At 44.8% G+C, this 20802-nt stretch overlaps 1 protein-coding gene across 1 annotated transcript; it reads left to right on the top strand.

The window, feature by feature from the left end:
• The first annotated feature begins 18496 nt into the window (after positions 1–18496).
• On the top strand, positions 18497–20377 carry TNFRSF17 (TNF receptor superfamily member 17). Its single transcript, XM_075011073.1, has 3 exons — positions 18497–18614; positions 18945–19091; positions 20109–20377. The coding sequence occupies exons 1-3, from the start codon at positions 18497–18499 to the stop codon at positions 20375–20377; spliced, it is 534 nt and encodes a 177-aa protein (XP_074867174.1).
• Positions 20378–20802: the final 425 nt, after the last annotated feature.

The raw sequence follows: 20802 nt of genomic DNA, 5'->3' as shown, positions 1-20802 counted from the left end.
TAAACAGTGTGCCCTTGTAGCCAAGAAAGCTAACGGCATACTCGGGTGCATTAGGAGGAGCATTTCGAGCAGATCTAAAGAAGTAGTTATTCCTCTTTATTCAGCACTACTGAGGCCACATCTGGAATACTGTGTCCAGTTTTGGGCCCCCCAGTATAAAAAGGATGTGGATTTGCTGGAGCAGGTTCAGCGAAGGGCAACAAAAATGATTAAGGGGCTGGAGCACAAGACCTATGAGGATAAGCTGAGGGATTTGGGCTTATTTAGTTTACAGAAGAGAAGACTTAGGGGTGATTTAATAGCAGCCTTCAGCCTACTGAAGGGGGGCTCTAAAGAGGAGGGTGAGAAACTGTTCTCAGTGGTGTCAGATGGCAGAACAAGGAGTAATGGTCAGAAGTTGAAGAGGGAGAGATGTAGGTTAGATATTAGAAAAAACTTCTTCACCAGGAGCGTGGTGAAGCATTGGAATGCTTTGCCTGGAGAGGTGGTGGATTCTCCATCCCTTGAGGTTTTTAAGTCCCGGCTTGACAAGGTCCTGGCTGGGATGACTTCGTAGGGGTTGATCCTGCTTGAAGCAGGGGGCTGGACTAGATGACCTCCTGAGGTCCCTTCCAGCCCTATGATTCTGTGATATGTTACATTACCACATGATATACTATTATAGAGCATTACAAACAAGTAATTGTCTGTAGGAAATTCTAGGTTGTACTAAATTTGCTAATGCTTTTTATGTCTTTTTATGTAAACTGTTGTAAAATTAGGGAAATATGTAGACCTGGAAGACCTCTGGATACACGTGCTACGGTTGAGACCCACTGCTGTAAAATATAATTACATCCATGATCCCATTTTCCTTAAATTACATATTCCATACATTCAGCAAAGAAGATAAAGTCTCAGAGATTTCACTATGAAATTACTGTTGCCTCTTTGGACACAAGCACTTCACCAATATTCAGGTTCTTGCATTTTTTCTTAGCTTGGCTAAGACTTTTGCAACCCTAAAATGTACATAATTTTTAAAATTATGACAATCTCAGAACCTCATTTTTCATAATAGCTGGTAAAATCAGCCGATACCTATATCAGGTTTTTCTCATCTTCTATACATTATTCCATCTTTAAGATCCAAATTTTCCTAATCTGCCTTGGAAGCTTTCACTGTGTTATTGTGAGTGAAATACTGCATCCTAAGGTAGCTGCATTTGTCAAATGATTTTCCAGTTACAGACTATGCTAAGTTCAGACTTCGCTCTTGCAGAAGCTTTTAGCTGCTCTGGAGACCATTCGTGCAACTCCAACCTACCACTCCAGTGGATGAATGAGGACTATTTGGACATCTGCAAATAATGGGAAGAGACAGCCATCTAATTCTGAGCGTGCCCATTTTCCTGAGCAACCAAATAATTTTTTTTCTGCTTCTGGCAGTGTTTACAATTAGTTTTCCAAGAAGGCCGCTTGGACATGACACCAGTCTTAGTGTACTTGTTCCCAGACTTCTATATAACTGTGAACATACAACCTACGATTCTTTCAACCACCTGCCAACTTTCCCAAATCTAAAGCGCTGTGGAAGGGATACATGGTACGTCCTGACCACAAGCTTCTTCCAATGCAAATAATGGTAAAATATTTCTATAGGGTTAACCACAGACCAAAGTTGCTTTCAGGTAATGCACTAATTTCTCACCAGAGATTTTAGACTCTTGCAGTAATAAATCTCCAGTAATTTTACTTTCTAATACTTGCGTCAATACTGCCCCTAAACAGTAAGCTGCAGCATCTTTCTAATATGAAAGGGGTTTATGCTAAGACTGTAGCAATCACAAGAACTTTTTTCAGTTCTGAAAATGCTACATCACATGCTGTTGACCACTAAAGCAGTTTCCCTTTCTCACCCAACCTGTGCAATGGTTTTGCAATAGTGGCAATTCCACAGATAAACGTTGTATAGGAGGAGCAGAGCCCTACAAAACTCTGCAGGTGTCTGAGTCTCTGAGAAGTTGGACAGTTCTGCATGGCCTTAATTTTATTTTTGACATTGGAAACTCCCTCCTCTCTATGTGCCCAAGGTAAATTACTTTGTTTTGAAACTACACACACTTTTAGCCTCAGTTTCAAATTAGTAGCCTTAAATTTATAAATGGTCTATGATAAGCTTATCAGTTCTTGTTCAAAGATTTTCTCTGTGGGCCACCATATCACTACATAAACAAACAGAACTAGAGAGGTATGCCCTATACCCTCCCCCTCCAAAACCTTTGAAACTTGGCCAGGCAGTAAAAAATTGAAAGCCATCACTTTGAACTGGCAATAGTAAGGATATTGAAAACTGAAAGAAATTGAAAATGACTCAGATATAATCAATTCTGCAAGAAATACATTGATTTTGGATTCACATATCTACAAATAGGGATCCACCTCAACATTTGTGTTCCTCTGTGGAGAAACTCTATCCCACAAAGAGTATGAAACCTATACGTTTGCATTCAATGACATTTGAAGGCAGAACAGCCTGTGAATGAAGAGAAGACAGAAGAATTTTTTCAGAGAAAGCTTTCTAAGGTCCAGATTTAGTAGAGTATAATAAAAATAGCTTCAACTATTTTACAAAAGTGCTCAAAGCTTCTTATGCTGTCTCCCTTTTTGTAGCAAAATCAAAGCCATACACAATTGCAGACTATTGTATTCTGCCTGCTATGATGTTTACAGAAACATGCTTCATAAAAAAGCAGCTGATACTCAAGAAAGCGCTCCTATGAAATGACACTGTGTGTTATAGAATTGAAGAAATAACTGAAGATATCCTTCCTCCACTTGCAGCGAAACTTAAAATGGAAAAAACATGTGTCCTTCTGATTGATGAGTTCATGGATTATTAGTGGAGAAGCTCATCTGATGGCTTATATTCACGTTTGTGATCAGTCATCCCTTCTGAGTGTGGTATGCTCAGTTTGCCTACTTCAGATACACAGCAAACTGAATGTTGGAAATGTGTCCATGAAAAGCTGTGACACTAACATTCTGAATCTGACAATTTCAGCCTCATTACTACAACAAGAAGTCCTGTGGCATCTCATAGACTAACAGATACTCCTGTGGCACCTTCTTGTTACTTCTTCTTGTTTTTGAAGATACAGACTAACATGGCTACCTCTCTGATACCAAACCTCATTACTGTGCTTGCATGTATCAGTAAGGAACATAAACCACATGTTTAATACAGTGCATATGATTTTATCATATAATATAGTATATAGATCGGCATAAAATGTCATTTTCTGTATTAGATTTTAGTTTATAATGAGTTAGCTAGTGCTTTTTACATAGCTGGTTGTAAAACTAGATGAGTTGACATACTCTCTCAGAAGACCTCTGCCTACCCCAAGGGTACGCATGCCCTGATTGAGAACCACAGCTCTAGATGGATATGTGGTGCAAAACAAGAGGAGGATGGGGTACGGTTTCAAAAGCAGGAGATTCCTTATTTTAAGTTTAATTCTAAGCTGTTTAGTGTAGTTTTCAAGTTTTAGACCAATAGTTTCAAAACTGATTTTGGAAGTTTTAATTGTTGTGTCACCAGATAACTTCACAAACAGAAACACTCAGAATCAGTGGCCATTTCTGGAATAATTGGGGATACAAATATTTTATTAAAATACATACAGGCCTATTGTCTTGAGTGACTTCCGTGTTCATGTGGACAGTAGATTTTCTGGACTGACCTGACCTGAAATATCACGTCATAGTTTTGTGATGGAGTGAATCACAGGGACACTTAGGGATTGTCACCCAGTGTGTTGGTCACACCACTGAGTGAATCAGCCTACCCTCTGAGATGCCCCAATATCAGCGTTCCCTGTAAACTGAGTTCTTGGGCTGCCACCCTGGAGAAATTCAAGTGTCACCAGATGATTAGCAGAGCACCCACCGCAGACAGCTTGTGTTTCTGTTGGTGGTGCACAGCTGCATGTGCCTTGGTGTACATATCAAAATGTATTCCTCCCATGGATGGAAAAAAATAGAGGGAACACTGCCTACCATCCTGGACAGAGGTCTTCCAAAGCAAAAGCCCCGGGTTGGGGAAACAATCTCCAGCAGAGCAACACAGACACTGAACCAGTTCAGCTTTAAAGCTGCTGATAACGTACAGGAACTCAGCCCCCAAAAGAGGACTAAACCCTCAGATAAATCCATCTGAATTTGTATAAAAGTTTTACACAGAGAAAGCTTATAAATGTTTCTCTTTATCAATGAGAGATATACACAGTGGTTTCTCCTTCCCAGATAACAATTATTTACACTGGGCTTGATAATAAACAAAAGTGTTTTTATTAAATATAAAACTAGGATTTAAGTGATTGCAAGTGAACACAGACAGATCAGAGTTAGTTACTAAGATAAAATAAACAAAACGCCAGCTAATCCGAATACATTTAGGGCTTGTCTACACTACCACCCTACTTAGAAAGAAGTGTATTAGGATTAGCTGGCGTGTTTTGTTTATTTTAGCTTAGTAACTAACTCTGATCTGATCTGCTAACCCGCCAGTACTTCAAAGTGCCTGGGCAACTTTGAAGTCCCTTTACCCTAGGCACATTGAAGTACCGTGGTTTAGCCGTGGCTACGTGCGAGCCAGCACTTCAAAATTTAACACTTTGAAGTTGCCGTGGGGGGGAATTTGCTTAATGAAGTGCTGCATATGCAGCACAGCACTTCATTAATAATCTCCCAACACACTACTTACCATCCTTCCTTCGAAATAGGGAGGTAGTGTAGACACAGCCTAAGAAACTTGACGCATTGCAAAGTACATTCTACACCCCTTCTCCTGTATCAGGTAAAATGCTTCAGGGCAGTGTTGATTTTTTTCTCTGGCCTAGATCCACAGCTCTGTATCATTAGAGTTCTTTGTTTTCAGCTTTCTTCACGTGTACATTTTTAAAGTCAGGTGACAACTTCAAAAACCATCTGAAGACAAAAGACCGCCTGCTTTCCATTCCTTAAATATCAGAGGAGTAGCCAAGTTAGTCTGTATCTTCAAAAACAAGAAGTCCTGTGGCACCTTATAGACTTTCATGGGCAAAGACTTGCTTCGTCCGATTCCTTAAATAAACGTTTTCTAGGGCAAGAACCCTTTGTTTAACACTCCCTATCCCCAGGAAAAAAACAGATTCAAGATGGATTCCAGCACCAGGTGGCATGGTCACATGCTTTTTCAGGATCAACCACAGTTTGGGCGTACAAGAAAAACAAAACCATTCACAGGTTGTTGACTTACTGGCTTTTATTAGAATATCTGGACTAATAAAACAGGTTCCCACTTAATATTTCTAACTTCACATGCAAGAAAGATACATGCACACACATAGATATACCAATTCAGTGGATTACAACTTTTAAAATGATGTGCCACGTGATGTACTTTGCATAAAGTGTGTTTGAGTTATGCACATACATATTCATAAGAATTTTCATAAAGCATGGCAGGTCATAATGGTGTTGGTCAAAGGATGTTAGACAGAGTAGGTGAGTTAGTACCTTTTATTGGATCATCTTCTGATAGTGAGAGATACAAGCTTTCAGATCTACACAAAACTTCTTCAGGTGTGGGAAACTCTCTTGAAATCTCATGGTCATTATTGAGAACATGGGCTTTTGCCAGGTGAATTCCTAGACCACTGTGTGCCGGGTTTGAGATGAGGACTCACCTTTGTTCCCTGTAGGGACGATGAAAAGATTTAATCTGCTGTGTAGACTACTGAACCTGTCTTAGTTTCAGGATTCTGTTAGAGAGAATACAGTGCTGCTGGATGTGCTCAAGACTTGCATTTGTGAACCAATTATGTAAAGAATTACAAAACATCTTTATGGTAGCGTATTAAAATGAAAGGCTAAATTATGCTGTCCTAGCTCTGGTGTGTGGGAAAGGATGGTAGGAGAGCTTTTAGGTTCCTGTCTATCGTTCAGCATGAATGTGTGCTGTATACACATATTTTTATCACATTTTATAGCTGCAGAAATGAATTATTATAAGCAGTGGATTTTTTGGGTTTTTTTGGGTGCTGGTACTTGCCAGTGCTGACGACAGGCACCTTTGCAGCCCCAGCTGGGGCATTGGCTGTGGAAGAGGGGGTGGGGAGTTGGCTAAGTACCTGCTCCTCTTTTTTTAGAAAAAGGAGTGCTGATTATAAGTATTTTAAAATGCCAGTATTTTCACCAAATCATAGTACTTGCCATTTGTACCCAAGAAAGGAATTTTGTTGATCAATATATGCAGATGAATTAAGGACTGTGTAGTAGTTGGTGACTCACTGACACAGCACCTCCCACTGGTCACAATGGGAATTAGCTCTGGCCAGCCTCTGAGCACGTTCTCCTGGCAGTGTCTTGCCCACTATCACCTTTTTATGCATTATCCACTACTCGTGTGAACCCTCATCCCTTCCAGCTTGTAGTGCCCTTTCCTACCAGGTCCCTGGCAGTGCCCCATACTCTGGGGTCCTCCCCTCCCACGGAAACCCAGTCCTGTAAACCAACCTTGCCTCCATGAACCACTGCCAGTCATCATGTAGCCCCTGCCCCGGGGTAAACTGCAGCCTGAAATTGCCACTCATCATTGGCAAGTGGTGGTTGGACCTGCTACACATTCCTGCCCTGGCTGCTCCCCAGCAGCCCCAGTACTTCCCTGAGACCCTCTTGGTGGGCCTCATCCTGGGGTTTACTCAGGCCTTAGCTCCCTTCGTTCAGACTTCCTTGCTCCAGCACTACAATGTCCCTGGTATCCCACACTATCTGGCAGATCAGTCCCTCTCGCTCCAGAGCTGGATCTCATTTATTAGGGTTATTCCTCGCTGGAGGCGGTGTACTGATACTTCTGTCAATGTGCTGTTTGTCTCCTTGGTGCTTTCATAAAGAGCACTATTCCTCCCTTATGTCAATTCCTCCCAACGGAGCTATACTGCAGGACTTAGCTTCTTCATCGAGTGTCCCCGTGGGTGTTCCACAATAGGTGTCGGGCTCGCCCAGCACCACAGATCAGAAATCTTCCAGCAGTTTCTCCTGGATCGCACATGCGCCAGCGCGCGCCGCTCCCCTGCGCGCCCCCGGCCACGTGCGTGATCCGGTCCCTGCCAGTTCCTTCTCAACCGCCATCGGCTGCAGACGGAATCCGCTCAGGCTACAGCCAGAGTCAGATTAGATAGTGTTTCTACATGTAAATTGTTGTATTTTTCTGGTAAAGAAAAAAAAAAAAGAGGACAAAGAGAATATAAAATATATATATATATATATATATATATATAAAATAAAAAGAGAGAGAGGAGCGGAGAAGAAGAGTGGATGTAAGGCCAGTAGGCCGCCCACTGCCCTGCAGGCCGGTGTCCGCGATTTGGGTAAACAGGCACGGATTAAGTGCTAAGTACCCTATTAACAGTAAAAGACTCACCGCGATGGCCTCTTCAGGTTTTAAAAAGTGTGAGTCTTGCCGTGAAACTATGCCAGCCTCTGATGGGCATAGTGAATGTATCCGATGCCTGGGGGAATCACACGTTACCCAGAAGTGTTCCCACTGTGCTAAGCTCACAGCCAGGGCCAGGAAAGACAGAGAAATGCGTCTTAAAATGCTCTTGTTTGACAAGGCCCTCCAGCCAGACTTGCCGGAGAGGCCTCAACCAGAAGGGCCCTCTGGGTTCCACAAGAGGAAGGCAGCTTCTTTGACCCCCTCGGTGCAGAAAAGGAGGAAGCTCTCCCCAGCTCGATCCTTGCCAGTGGTTTCAGCGAGTGGGACGGGCGGAGCACGCAGCCCCCAGCCGCATACTCAGGCAAGTGGCAGCGCGGCAGTGCACGTGGCAGAGGCTGAGCCTCCAGTTACAAAACAGCCGGCACGTGCGGCACCTAGAGCATCAGCCAGGCAAGCGCCGGAACTGGCGGCACCGCCGTAGGCGGCACCGACCCCCACGGCACCAACGGTGCAGGGCCAACAGGCACAGAGCCTGCAGGCACTGGAGGACGTTACCCATGCGGCGCCGCAGCTGAGTGGGCCGAGCGTGGCGCTGACAGCGGGGCCGAGATCCCCGGCACGGGAGGGGGCGGTGCCAGCCCCGCAGGGGAGGGGAAAGGCAAGAACAAAAGCCCGGCACCTCAGCCCTTCTCCGGACAGAGCTGCGCTGCTACTGACAACAAGCCCTCCCCCTGTGCTACACACGCCGCCCAGAAGGCCTGGGTCTCCACTGGCCTATCCAGAACCTCCTTCTCCGTTCCTCCAACCAATGTCACCAAGGCTTGGGCCACCTTCACCTTTTCTGGGATTGGATCCCCTGGAGTACTACCACAAACCAGTTTCACTGCTATCTGTGTCATCGCGGAGGTCTCGCTCTCCCAGACATTGCGGGTACACACCCCGAGAGTGGTCCAGGTCTCCATCCCCGGACCCGTGCCCATGCTGCCATGGTCGTTCTTATCATGCTGGACACAGACACCCTAGGCCTACGCCAGGGGCAGGTCCCCCCCGGCCATCCAATACCCCCGTGGACACTCTCGATCGGGGATGGAAACACAGTTATCTCAAGGGGAGTTAATTTCAGAACCCCGAGACTTTCCTTCGCAATCCTCCAGCGAGCAGGTGTATCATTGGCCGCAGGAACCTGAGAGTTTGAGGGAGGTTTATCTTAGTGGTTCATCCTCATCCTCCCCAGATGAGGCCATGGCCCCTGGGGATGTCGCTCCCCCGGATGACCTCAAACAGTTCCAGGAGCTGTTTAAAAGGGTGGCTTTCACGCAAGGCATTCAAATGGCAGAAGTGCAGGAGAAACATCACAAACTCCTGAAAAATTTGAGACTCCCAGCTTCATCCAGAATTGCTATCCCACTGGACGAAGCCATTATGGAGTCAGCCACTACCATATGGCAGACTCCGGCCTCCGCTCCGCCTATGAACAAGAGAGCGGATAAGAAGTACTTCGTCCCGGTAAAGGGCATGGAGTTCCTCTTCAGTCACCCACAACCAAATTCTTTGGTGGTCGAGTCGTCGCAGCAGAGGTCAAAGACTTCTCAGTACAAATCGGGGGGATCAGACAAAGATGCCAAGAAGCTAGAGCTGTTTGGCAGGAAGGTATATTCCTCTTCCACCCTGCTACTGAGAATGGCAAATTATGCGGCACACCTAGCGAACCATAATTTTGATAATTACTCCAGGCTTACTTCTCTCATGGATTCACTTCTGGAAGATAAGAAGCCGGTGTTAAAGGCAATTGTGCAAGAGGGCTACGCAGCTTCAAGAACGGGAGTCCAGATCGCCCTGGATGTGGCAGATACGGCGGCACGCTCAACGGCTACAGCAGTGGTCATGCGTAGAGAATCTTGGCTGCAGACATCGGGTATCCCGAGGGACCTACAGGCGAAGATCGTGGATCTTCCCTTTGACACGCAAAAGTTGTTTGCAGACTCAACCGACTCGGTCCTCCACTCTAGTAAGGACTTGAGAGCTACACTTAGAACCCTGGGTATTTATACTCCTCCATATAGGAAGAAAAATTTTTACCCTCAGCAAAGACGCTACCCGTACCAACCACAGCGTGCGCAGTATCAACAGGGCTACGACCAAGGGTGACATCAACAACAGCAACAGTACAGAACTCCCAGATGACGTTCTCAATAAAGCCGTACACCCTCGGGACAGGCCCAAAGGCAACAAGTTTGACGGGCATGTCTAGGGCTGCACTATCACTACCATCGCGCAATGCCACTATCATCTCATGTTCCATCATCGCCTCAGACCGTTTCACTCCCAACGGCAAAAGATCACCGCAGACAAATGGGTGCTGGAGATCATAGCCACGGGTTACGTGATCCCCTTCCAGTCGCTCCCACCGACGAAGCCTCCTTCCAGGCCTCACCTCCGGGACGCTACCCACGAGGTGAGGCTCAAGCAGGAGGTGGACCACCTTATGTTCATAGGGGCGGTGGAAAGAGGGCCGGAACAATTCCAGGGGAAAGGTTTTTATCCACGCTACTTCCTCACAGAGAAGAAAACAGGAGGCTGGAGGCCCATCTTAGATCTTCGGGGCCTCAACCGCTACTTACGCAAGCAACGTTGTCGGATGATTACAGTCGCCTCCATACTCACAGCACTGGACGATGGAGATTGGTTTGCAGCCCTCGACTTACAAGATGCTTACTTTCATATAATGATCCACCCAGCACACAGGCGCTTCCTCCGCTTCATGGTCGGCAAGGAGCATTTCCAGTACAGGGTTCTTCCGTTCGGCCTCTCCTCGGCCCCCAGAGTCTTTACCAAAACCCTGGCCGTGGTGTCAGCCTACCTGCACAGACAGGGGGTGTTTATATTCCCATACCTGGACAACTGCCTACTGAAAGGGGCCTCGAAGGTAGAGGTCCTACGCATGATCCGCGTCACAGCGGACACGTTTTCTTCGCTGGGCTTAGTCATCAACCTCGCGAAGTCAAAGACCGACCCCACACAAGACATAGAGTTCATAGGGGCATGCATAAACTCTATCACAGCAAGGGTGTACCTACTCGACACCCGCTTCCGTGCCATCAGTTCGCTGGTGCAAGTCATCACATACGGCCCCACGGTGCCGGTCTTAACGTGCTTACAGCTGCTGGGCCACATGGTGGCAGCAACATTTGTGGTACAAAATGCCAGATTGCACATGTGAAGCCTGCAGCATTGGCTGGTGAGCGTCTACAAACCGGCATCCCACACTGTCCACAGGGTGGTGTCGCCCACGACAGAGGTGCGCAGATCCCTGGCGTGGTGGGTAAACCCCAAGAACCTGCTAGTGGGGGTGCCTTTCCACCAACCACAAATTTCTATTTTTGTTACTACCGACGCCTCCCACATAGGATGGGGAGCGCACATCAGCGACAAGGTGACGTAAGGGCTATGGTCCCCTGCGGAACAGACACTGCACATAAACATACTGGAGCTCAGAGCAGTGTTCAACGCCTGCAAACATTTTCGAGACCACGTATATGGCAAAGTAGTCGGGATCAATACAGACAATACCTCCACAATGTTTTACATAAATCGACAAGGAGGAGCCCGATCCCGTGCCCTATGTGCGGAAGCAGTCTGACTGTGGAACTGGTGCATCACCAACAACATAACGTTGAAAGCCTCGTACTTGCCGGGTGCTCACAATGTGAAAGCAGATCAGCTGAGCAGGCGCTTCACACTCACGCACGAGTGGCAGATCCGCTCCGATCTGCTACGACCAATCTTTCATACATGGGGGTTTCCCCAGATCGATCTGTTTGCCACCCAGCACAACAAGAAGTGTCCCCAGTACTGCTCCAGGGCAGGAGTGGGGCGGGGGTTCCTGGGGGACGCATTCATGATTTCATGGAAGGGCCCCCTACTTTACGCGTTCCCCCCCACAGCGCTTATCCACAAGGTCTTGCAGAAAACCAGAAGGGAGAGAGCTCGCATGATACTAGTAGTCCCAACGTGGGATCGGCAGCAATGGTTTCCCTTGCTGCTGCGCATGTCGGACCGCCCACTGCTCCCTCTACTGGCGGCTCCCGACCTACTCACGCAGGCTCAGGGGTCCATAGTGCACCCACACCCTCAGGGCCTGCACCTACAAGCATGTCTAATCCATGGCTCAGCTCCTTAGAAAGCACATGTACGGAGGGAGTACAACAAGTCCTGGAAAGTAGCCGAAGGACCTCCACCAGGAAGACTTACTAGCAGAAATGGACTTGATTCACAGCCTGGTGTTCCGCCAAGCAGTTAGCTCCCCTTGACGTTCCTATACCGATAATACTAGAATACTTATTGGACCTCAAGAGGGGCGGGCTTTCCTTATGCTCGCTAAAAGTCCACCTCGCCGCTATATCAGCCTTTCGGCATACAGAGGAGGGGCCCACAGTATTCGCCCATCCTATAGTTACCAGGTTCTTGAAGGGGTTGGTAAACCTGTACCCTCCTCAGAAACTGCTTCCACCATCGTGGAACTTGGACTCGGTGCTCAGCACGCTAACGGGTCCACCTTTTGAACCATTAGCCACAGTTTCCCTACGTCTCCTTAAGATAAAAACAACCTTCCTCCTTGCAATTACGTCAGCTCGCAGGGTCAGTGAGCTCGCAGCAGTTATGGCAATGCCGCTCTGCACAGTATTCTCAAAGGAGGCGGTAACCTTACGGCTGCACCCAGCCTTTGTTCCAAAAGTCTCTTCAGAGTTCCATCTTAACGAACCAATAGTTTTACCCTCATTTTACCCGAAGCCTCACAGCTCCAGCAAAGAGGCACACCTGCACCTCCTGGACGTGAGGAGGACGTTGGCCTTCTACATAGACAGAACTAAATCCTTCCGGAAAACGGACAGACTCCTAGTGTCTCTCGCTCCCAGGTCAAAAGGGGAAGGCCTCTCTTCACAGACAATTTCAAAGCACATTGTGTCCTGTATAAAAATGTGCTACGAGCTTTGAAAGACTCCTTTGCTGGCCCCGCCTAGGGCTCACTCCACCAGGGCGGTGGCGGCGTCAACAGCCTTCTTCAAGGGCACCGCCTTGAAAGACATCTGTAGAGTGGCGACCTGGTCATCCTACGACACCTTCGCCAAGCATTATGCCCTACATCGAGTATTCCAAGAGGATACCCGTCTGTCGACAGCAGTCCTTTCGGGGGCAAGCTGCACATAAACTGATTACCCACCTCCTTTCTTGGGTTACTGCTGGGTAGTCACCTATTGTGGAGCACCCACGGGGACACTCGATGAAGAAAGAGAAGTTACTCACCATAGTAACGGTGGTTCTTCGAGATGTGTCCCCATGGGTGCTCCACCACCCACCCATTCTCCCCACTTCGGATCTCTGTCTAGTGTTTTTCAGGAGCATTCGAGGCGGTTGGTCAAGGAACTGGCGGGGACCGGATCGCGCACGTGGCCGGGGGCGCGCAGGGGAGCGGCGTGCGCCGGCGCATACGCAATCCAGGAGAAGCTGCTGGAAGATTTCCGATCTGCGGCGCCAGGCGAGCCCGACACCTATTGTGGAGCATCCACAGGGACACATCTCGAAGAACCACCGTTACTACGGTGAGTAACTTCTCTTTCCCCAGGGCAGGTTTGTCCCACCTTAGAATCAGATGAATACACATACACATTAACCGAGCACATCTGAGAAGACCAGTTAATCAGCACTCACAGCCAGACCCCTTATATGTCCCTGGACTCAGCAGGTTGGGTTGAACAATTTTAACTTGTTATCCTCATATGCCCATGGACTCACTGGGCAGGGCTAAATGGCACTTTTTAAGCTGCCATCATCATATGCCCCCAGGTTCAACATGTACCTATCCCACATTCACACCACAACCATTCTGCTCATAATTGACTTGATGATCAAACTCTACAGGATTTTTGGGCACTTCAGGGTTCGATAGCTTAGGTACAGGAAACATTGCTACAGCCTGAATGGGAAAGCCAAAAATACCAGTGAGAGCGGAAGGGGAAAGAGAAAGATAGAAGCAAGCAGCTTAACCATGAAAGTTATTTATTTCCAGGTAGTAACTGTACAAAGACAGCCAAACAAACAAAAGAGTTACAATATTAAATTAACTCTGATGGCAAAGTTAGAGCTAGCAAACCACAACTGATCACATAAGGCAGGGTCAGGAGGCTATACGTAGAGAGAGAGCTGGATATCATCACTTTGTGAAGCTTGAACTGATCTGGGTTCCCAAGCTGGCATTGGTAACTGAGGGTCCAGAGAGCGGGAGACCCATAGAGCCCCCTGACCAATCAGTCAGGAAAAGATGAAGTCCCAGTGGAACAGATGCAGAATTTGGATCCAAGCATTGGAACTCTTACTTGAGCATGGGCAGGGGTTTTTGTAGGGAAAACACAGTGGTATAAGGGAGAGCATTAAATTTGTGTATGGGTGGATTGATGATTCAAGGGTGTATACCAAAGTTGTTTTGTTCAAGGTAATATAATGGTAGTCCATCGATCTGATGATGACAAATCTGTGCAGACCATCTGTTATTGGTCTCACGGTGTGCCCTCTGGCGACTGTATAAGCCAATTCTAGAGGTGCACATTTTGCCACAGGTGGTGCATGGGAAGTTTGCAATCTGTGGGTTGTGCATTGCTGATGCTCTGTGACGTTGTTCACATGCCTCTTGTAGACGCCAGCAGCGGTCTTCCTCAAAGGCAATACAGGTATTTCTGATTGTTGCACGCCACTGTGTTCTGTCACTGGCGGCATCCTCAGGGTCCCTAGGTTTGATACTGCTGTATTGCAGATTGGCTTTGATGGTATCCTTGTAGCGTTTCCGTGGATGACCTATATGCTGGATGCCCTGGGAGAGTTCACCATACAGGAGCTGGCGAGGGATTCTGTTGGCATCCATGTGGCTGACATGACTGGTCCAATGGAGTTGTGACTTCATAATCATCATTTCGATGCTTGTCATCTGGGCTGTCTCGAGGACCTCAAGATTGGGCACTTTGTCTTGCCAACAGATCTTCATGATGTTATGGAGGCAGCGCATATGGAATGCTTTGAGCTGCTTGATGTGACACCTATATAGTGTCCATGTTTCGCACCCGTACAAAAGAGATGAGAGAACAACAGCTCTGTACACAAGCAGTTTTGTTGACATCTGAATGTTATGGTGGTTTAGAACTTTGCCACGCAGACAGCCAAGTGCCTGGCTCCCTTTGGATATTCACGTGCTGATCTCATTATCCAGTGATCCATCACTGGATATGACACTACCCAGGTATTTAAAGTTCTCCACTACTTTAAGCTGAGTGCTGTCAATGGAGATACTCGGGACAGGAGCATTTGATCCAGGTGCAGGTTGATGGAGAACTTCTGTCTTTCTGAGGCTGATAGTTAGTCCAAAAAGTTGCGAGGCCTCAGCAAACTTGTTGACAATGTGCTGAAGATTGTTTTCAGTGTGAGCCATAAGGGCACAGTCGTCAGCAAACAGTGCTTCAGAAAGGAGTTTCTGCACTATCTTAGTCTTTGCATTCAGGCAACGGAGGTCAAAAAGTGAACCATCATGCCGGTATTTCAAGTATATACCTCGGTCCAGATCTTTCATTGCATGGTTAAGGACGCATGCAAAGAACAGGTTAAATAAGACAGGAGCGAGAACACATCCTTGTTTCACGCCATTGGTGATGTTGAAGGGGGCTGATGTGGCTCCATCAGACAGTACTTCGCCTGTCATGTCGTCATGGAAAAGGCTTATAATCTGGACAAATTTTCTTGGGAAGCCAAGTCGTATTAGAATGGTCCAAAGGGCTTCCCTGTTGATGGTATCAAATGTCTTTGCCAGATCTATGAAGACAGCATACAGGTGTATGTTCTGTTCAATACACTTCTGTTGTATTTGTCTGGCAGCAAACACCATATCGGCTGTGCTCCGGCCAGGTCGAAAACTGCATTGACTTTCAGGTAGATTTGCCTCGGAAATACTGGCTATTAGGCGGTTCAAGATGATGCGGGCGATGATCTTCCCTCCAACAGAGAGGAGGGATATGCCTTCATAGTTTCCACATTCTGCTTTGCTGCCTTTATTCTTGAAAAGGGAGACAATAATAGCATCACGGAGGTCCTGTGGTATGTTTTCATCCTCCCAGATGCTGATGATCACGCTATGGAATGCTGCTAGTGCTGCTGGACTTGCCGCTTTATATATCTCTGCTGGTATCCCATGTTTTCCAGGAGCTTTTCCTGAACTCATCTGGCTAACAGCTTTCTTAATCTCATCTGTAGTGGGCGGAAAGTCAAGATCTGTCAGGATGGGTTGTTGTGGAATTTCACTGAGGATGTTATTATTCACGGTCGATGGTCTGCTAAGGAGGTTGCTAAAGTGTTCTCGCCATCTTTCGTTGATACCATCTTTGTCTTGTTTGTCTCCTTGTTCAGGGTGGGCAATAGAATTAATCATTTCTGGTGATGGGTAGTGTTCCTTCTTGGGAGCTCATAATTCAATTAAGCAGGCAGTATTTTGAATACCAAACAGAGGATTAGTAGAATTAGTCTGATAATTGCTGAACTGGGTATGTGCAGGTTTAAGTTCATTAAAATCTTAAGCAGAGATTTCCCCTCATGCAGTTCTTCTCTGGTTTTCATGTCCCATAGTTCAGTGGGAGTCTTGTTTTGGAATTTCTATTCTCCATTCTGTATTCTAACGGAGATACCTTTCTGTCCCACCTTTGATGCAAATGAGGCTAGGGGCATTTGCTTAATCTTCTCACCCTTTACGGGAGGGGTTTAGGAGTGTCTTCCCCTGCCTTTTCATTGATTTTCTAAGTCTTTATTCTGATTGGCTTTCGTTCAAGCAGAGGTCAGGGTAGGGGTCTGCAATCTGCAGCTCTGGAGCTGAAAGTAGCTCTTTAAGGACTTCTTTGTTGCTCCCAACTCTGTAATTGAAATGTTAAAAATAAAACCCTCCTGATTATTTTCAGTAAACGTCTTGAAGCCCAACAATGAACAACTCATACCTAAATAGCAAACGATATGTGATCTTCAAATGTTGGATAACTCCCCCCTGTATTTGACAGATGGAAGCAGATGACATCTCATGTCCTCCAGAGAGAGAGAAGGTTCAGGAGTGAAAGTTAGGAGGGTCATGGTAAACACACACATATGTAAAGTTTGAAGAAACAGAATGGGTAAAAAGTTTGTGTCGAATTACAATCATGTTGTGTGCCCTGTTCTTAAAATAGGGGTTACAAAAATTATGGTTTAATGTTATTTATTAAGGACTGTCTCATATTCATATGCATTGCGGCTCTTGAATTATTACGTTTACTGAATCTGAAAAAAAAAGGCTCTTCTAGCTATTTTGGCTGCTGACCCCTGGGCTAGGGCAAGAAGAGGTCTTTTGTAAGTCATACCAGCTGGATACTATGCCCTGGTTCCCCACAGACACAGAGCTGGTAGGTAACATCTGCAGAAACCATCTTTGCTTCATTTCTCTGTCTCATCCGTTGTCTTATTCCTAAGTGAAAGCCTGTGTCTGACAACTCAGAGCTCATAATACAGCCACTTGATATCTTTCAGCTCTCTGTACACAACTGTGCTATATTCACATGTTCAACTGCCTCTGCAGCTTGATGTTAGTTTTGTCTTTTGGATTTCATACGTGTGTGTAAGGTGACCTCTACTAATGTGTTGATTTCAGTCCAAGACAATTCTAGGAGTGGTATGTTTCAACTATATAGCTGGATTTTTCATGTCTTAGAAAGAAAATTGAATTCTTTTACCCCAATGTGTAGCAATGCCAAGGTGGTAGGTAGAGAATTGCAGAGCGTAAAAATATTACAGACTCCATAATTCCATAAGGATGTTAAGTTCCCATTTCTCAAGCAGATACAAAATTCACCAGCGAAGTCCCAGACCCCATTTACCTCTGGGAATTGGTCCTTTTACTATTTACCCATAATGGGCACCAGCTGCAAGTTCCACTGAGCTAAACAGTCATAAATGTCTTATTATACTTTCAGGTCCTATTTCTTTTAATGCTACTTTGCCTTTGTGATGCAGCAAAGAAGCAAAGAAAGTTATCCCACTCCCAAAACAGCAGATCTTGGCTAGTTTGGCCTATTGGGAAAAAGTCCATCCTGATCCCAAAACAGCAACAAATCAGATCTGCAACATCCGCCTCTGACAACATAGCTCTTGTACTGCAAGTAAAAGGAGGAAGAGCAGGACATCTTGAAAAGCTGAGGAGGAGTTTAAAATGTGGCCAGGAAGGGAACTTGAAAAAACCCCCAAAACAGCCCACCCACTCCCCCAACCCATCCAATGGGAAGTGAAGGATCCAAGAGGAGAAGACGGTACAGCTTCTGCCTCAACAAGCACGTACTCTGCAGTTCTACTGATGTTGTCACTGTCTCTATCCACTAGACAACACAGCCTCTTTTTCTTCTCTTTTTATTTTTATCCTCAGTTCATCTACAATACAGTATGTTTGGTGATGGCAGTGGAACAGAAGAGAATAAAAATTAAACCAATGCTTCATGGAGAAGTCTGCCAGTTAGAATGAAATATAATTGCTGCAGATCCATAAGCCTGAGAGAAAGAATTCAATAAATTTTTAAAAACGGGGACTACCTCTTAATGAGAGTGCTTGTTTGGGAATCCTCACACATTTTCTATCTTCTGTAGTGTTTAGCACCTGTTTGAGAAATGTCCTCTATAAATAATCAGTTTTTGTTTCACACAGAATTTACATTGAAAATTACTTCCATCCATCTGGAGGTCCTTCTAGAAACTTAAATCTGTACTTGCTATTCAAATGAGCAGCCACAGTCCCTTGAGAGGTATTAGGGTGAAATCCCTGTTACTTAATAAACTCTTTTAAAGAAGACCCTTGATAGTTAGCTGCTGTTGCTGGCCACACACACAACTGTTTGTACAAAGTGAGAACTAGAAACATTTTTCTTCCTTCACTTGTCCTTATTCTTTAACAATTTCTGTGGCTTCTTAGTTCACTAATTATTAACCCTGATGGCTCAATGCTGCAACAAAAATGAGTATTTTGACAGCTTGCTGCAATCTTGTACGCCTTGTCACCTTCGATGTTCCAGTAAACCGCCTTTTTCATGTCAGAGCTATTGTAATGAGAGTAAGTACTAATTCTTTAACATTATTTGTTTGTGCTGTGCTGGGCCTTTTTTCATTTGTACTTTTCATTTATTCTAAACATAACACAAGAAGAATGACACTAAAATTTACAAAAACAAGTATAAAATCTGTAAAAGATTGAAGACCTAAACTCAGCATTCTATTTATCAACTGAACTGTGTTAGGAGAGTAAATTTTTCAAGGTATCAAGGCGTCATTCAGCAGAAAAAGAAAAGATTCCTCACAGATGTGAGAGATTTATAGATTAATGCATGTATTTATTAATAATTGATATTTTAAATGTATATAATATGTCTTCTTTATTTTTAAGATGCTACAGGTCAACTAAAGGTATCAGATAGAATTCTTTGGATCAGTCTGGGAATAGGAGTGATTTTAACATTGACAGTGTTCATATTAATGGCATTATTTAAAAGGAAGTACCCAAAACATTTGAAGGAAGAACTGAAAAATGCAGGTACAAAAATACGATTGCTAATAAATACAATTTCCTGTAAAATATTTTCAGTCTGTTGTGAATTTCTGCTATGTTTTTTGAAATGATAATTTAGAATATGGCTTACATTGCCAGATTTTGATAGTTTTATTTGTAGTGAAGAGTATGTTATTCCACAGATGGACCACTGAAATTAATGGAACTAACTGTAGAAAAAAGTACAGGTTGAACCTCTCTAATCCAGCACCCTCAGGACTTTATTAGTGCAGGACGAGAGAATTTGCTGGACCACAGGAGGTCAATATTGTCTAGCAGCATAATAAACGCTTCCTTTACTTGTCTCTTAGAAGACATTCAGGAGTTAATTAGAGTTAAATAACCACACAAAACACTGAGAGCCAGGACTGGTGACTGGAAGCAAACTTTATGGGACCATGGGAAACTTGGCCATGCCCATGATATGTGGTCATCCAGCTAACTAAATTTATGCTGGATTATGGATATTGCTGGAGGTGAGAGTTTGAGATTAGAGAGGTTCAACCTGTACTTCCCAGCAGGGGTAAGGTTATCACATTATAGCCAAAAATAGGTAGAAACCCTCTCGTCTTGGTTTCATAATATTTTGTTATTTAATGTCAATATGTATTTTTAACTTGGTTATCTTATTTTGCATTGGAAAATTGTCTATAAAATCTTAACAGAATTTCTTTATTAAAGGCCCAATCCTTCTGCCATTGAAGTCAAAGAGAATTTTACCTGGCTGGAGAATAAAACTTGAAGATTAGCCTCACAGCTTGTAAAGGAATTGATCTGAGTCAACCCATCTTTATTTTTTGACCTTTTCATATCTAAATTATATAAAAGATGCTTGTTAATTACAAGCTTAATATACTAAAATATAATATGATATATATACATAATAGGCTTCATACATGCCCTTCCTAAATGTGAGAGCAAGGGACATATTTAGTAGATTCTATGACTTGGTTTCACTGATTAAGATTATGTGAACTAAAGTACCTTTTCATGTCTTCACAGAATCTATAATGGACTTGAATGTTATACTCAAGACAGATATTGAAACTAGTGTGAACACAGATATAAGTGAAGATTCCCTCCAAAGTGAGACATCACTGATGTATACAGTGGAGGAATGCACTTGTGTGGACTGTGGCTTGGTTAAAGTCCAAAATGGCCTTGATGCTTCATTCCCATTACCAGTTACAGAGGAAGGAGCCACTGTTCTGGTCACTACAAAAACTTCTGAATATTGCAGCTATATTCCAGATGCTGTGATGATTCTGTGATAGAGGGAAGGAAGCATTATTTAACTACATAGTAACCAATCAGCTTGCTCAGGCAGTGGCTACACTGCCCCTCCCTTTTGGAAGGGTCATGTAAATACAGCAGTTCAAAAATACTAATAAGGCGTGGATTTAAATATTTCATACCTCACTAGCATACTTCTGCAGGATATAGCTTTTGAAAGGGCTGCTTTTGTAATGCAAGCAGCTGTGTAGCCAGGGTTCCCTCGAAAGGAAACCCCGATTTCAAAAGCACCCTTCTTCCCCAAAATAATTGGGAAATAAAAATAATTGGGAAGAAGGGTGCTTTAGAAATCAGGGTTTCCTTTCAAGGGAACCCTGGCTACGTGGCTGCTTGCATTACATGGGAGTATGCTAATGAGGCATGAGGTATTTAAATCAGCATCTTATTAGCATTTTCAAAAGGC

Source organism: Carettochelys insculpta, chromosome 16 (assembly GCF_033958435.1).
Source record: "Carettochelys insculpta isolate YL-2023 chromosome 16, ASM3395843v1, whole genome shotgun sequence".
Lineage (NCBI taxonomy): Eukaryota > Metazoa > Chordata > Testudines > Carettochelyidae > Carettochelys > Carettochelys insculpta.
The sequence above is the reverse complement of the archived record's forward strand: the minus strand, read 5'-3'. Positions and strand labels throughout refer to the sequence as shown.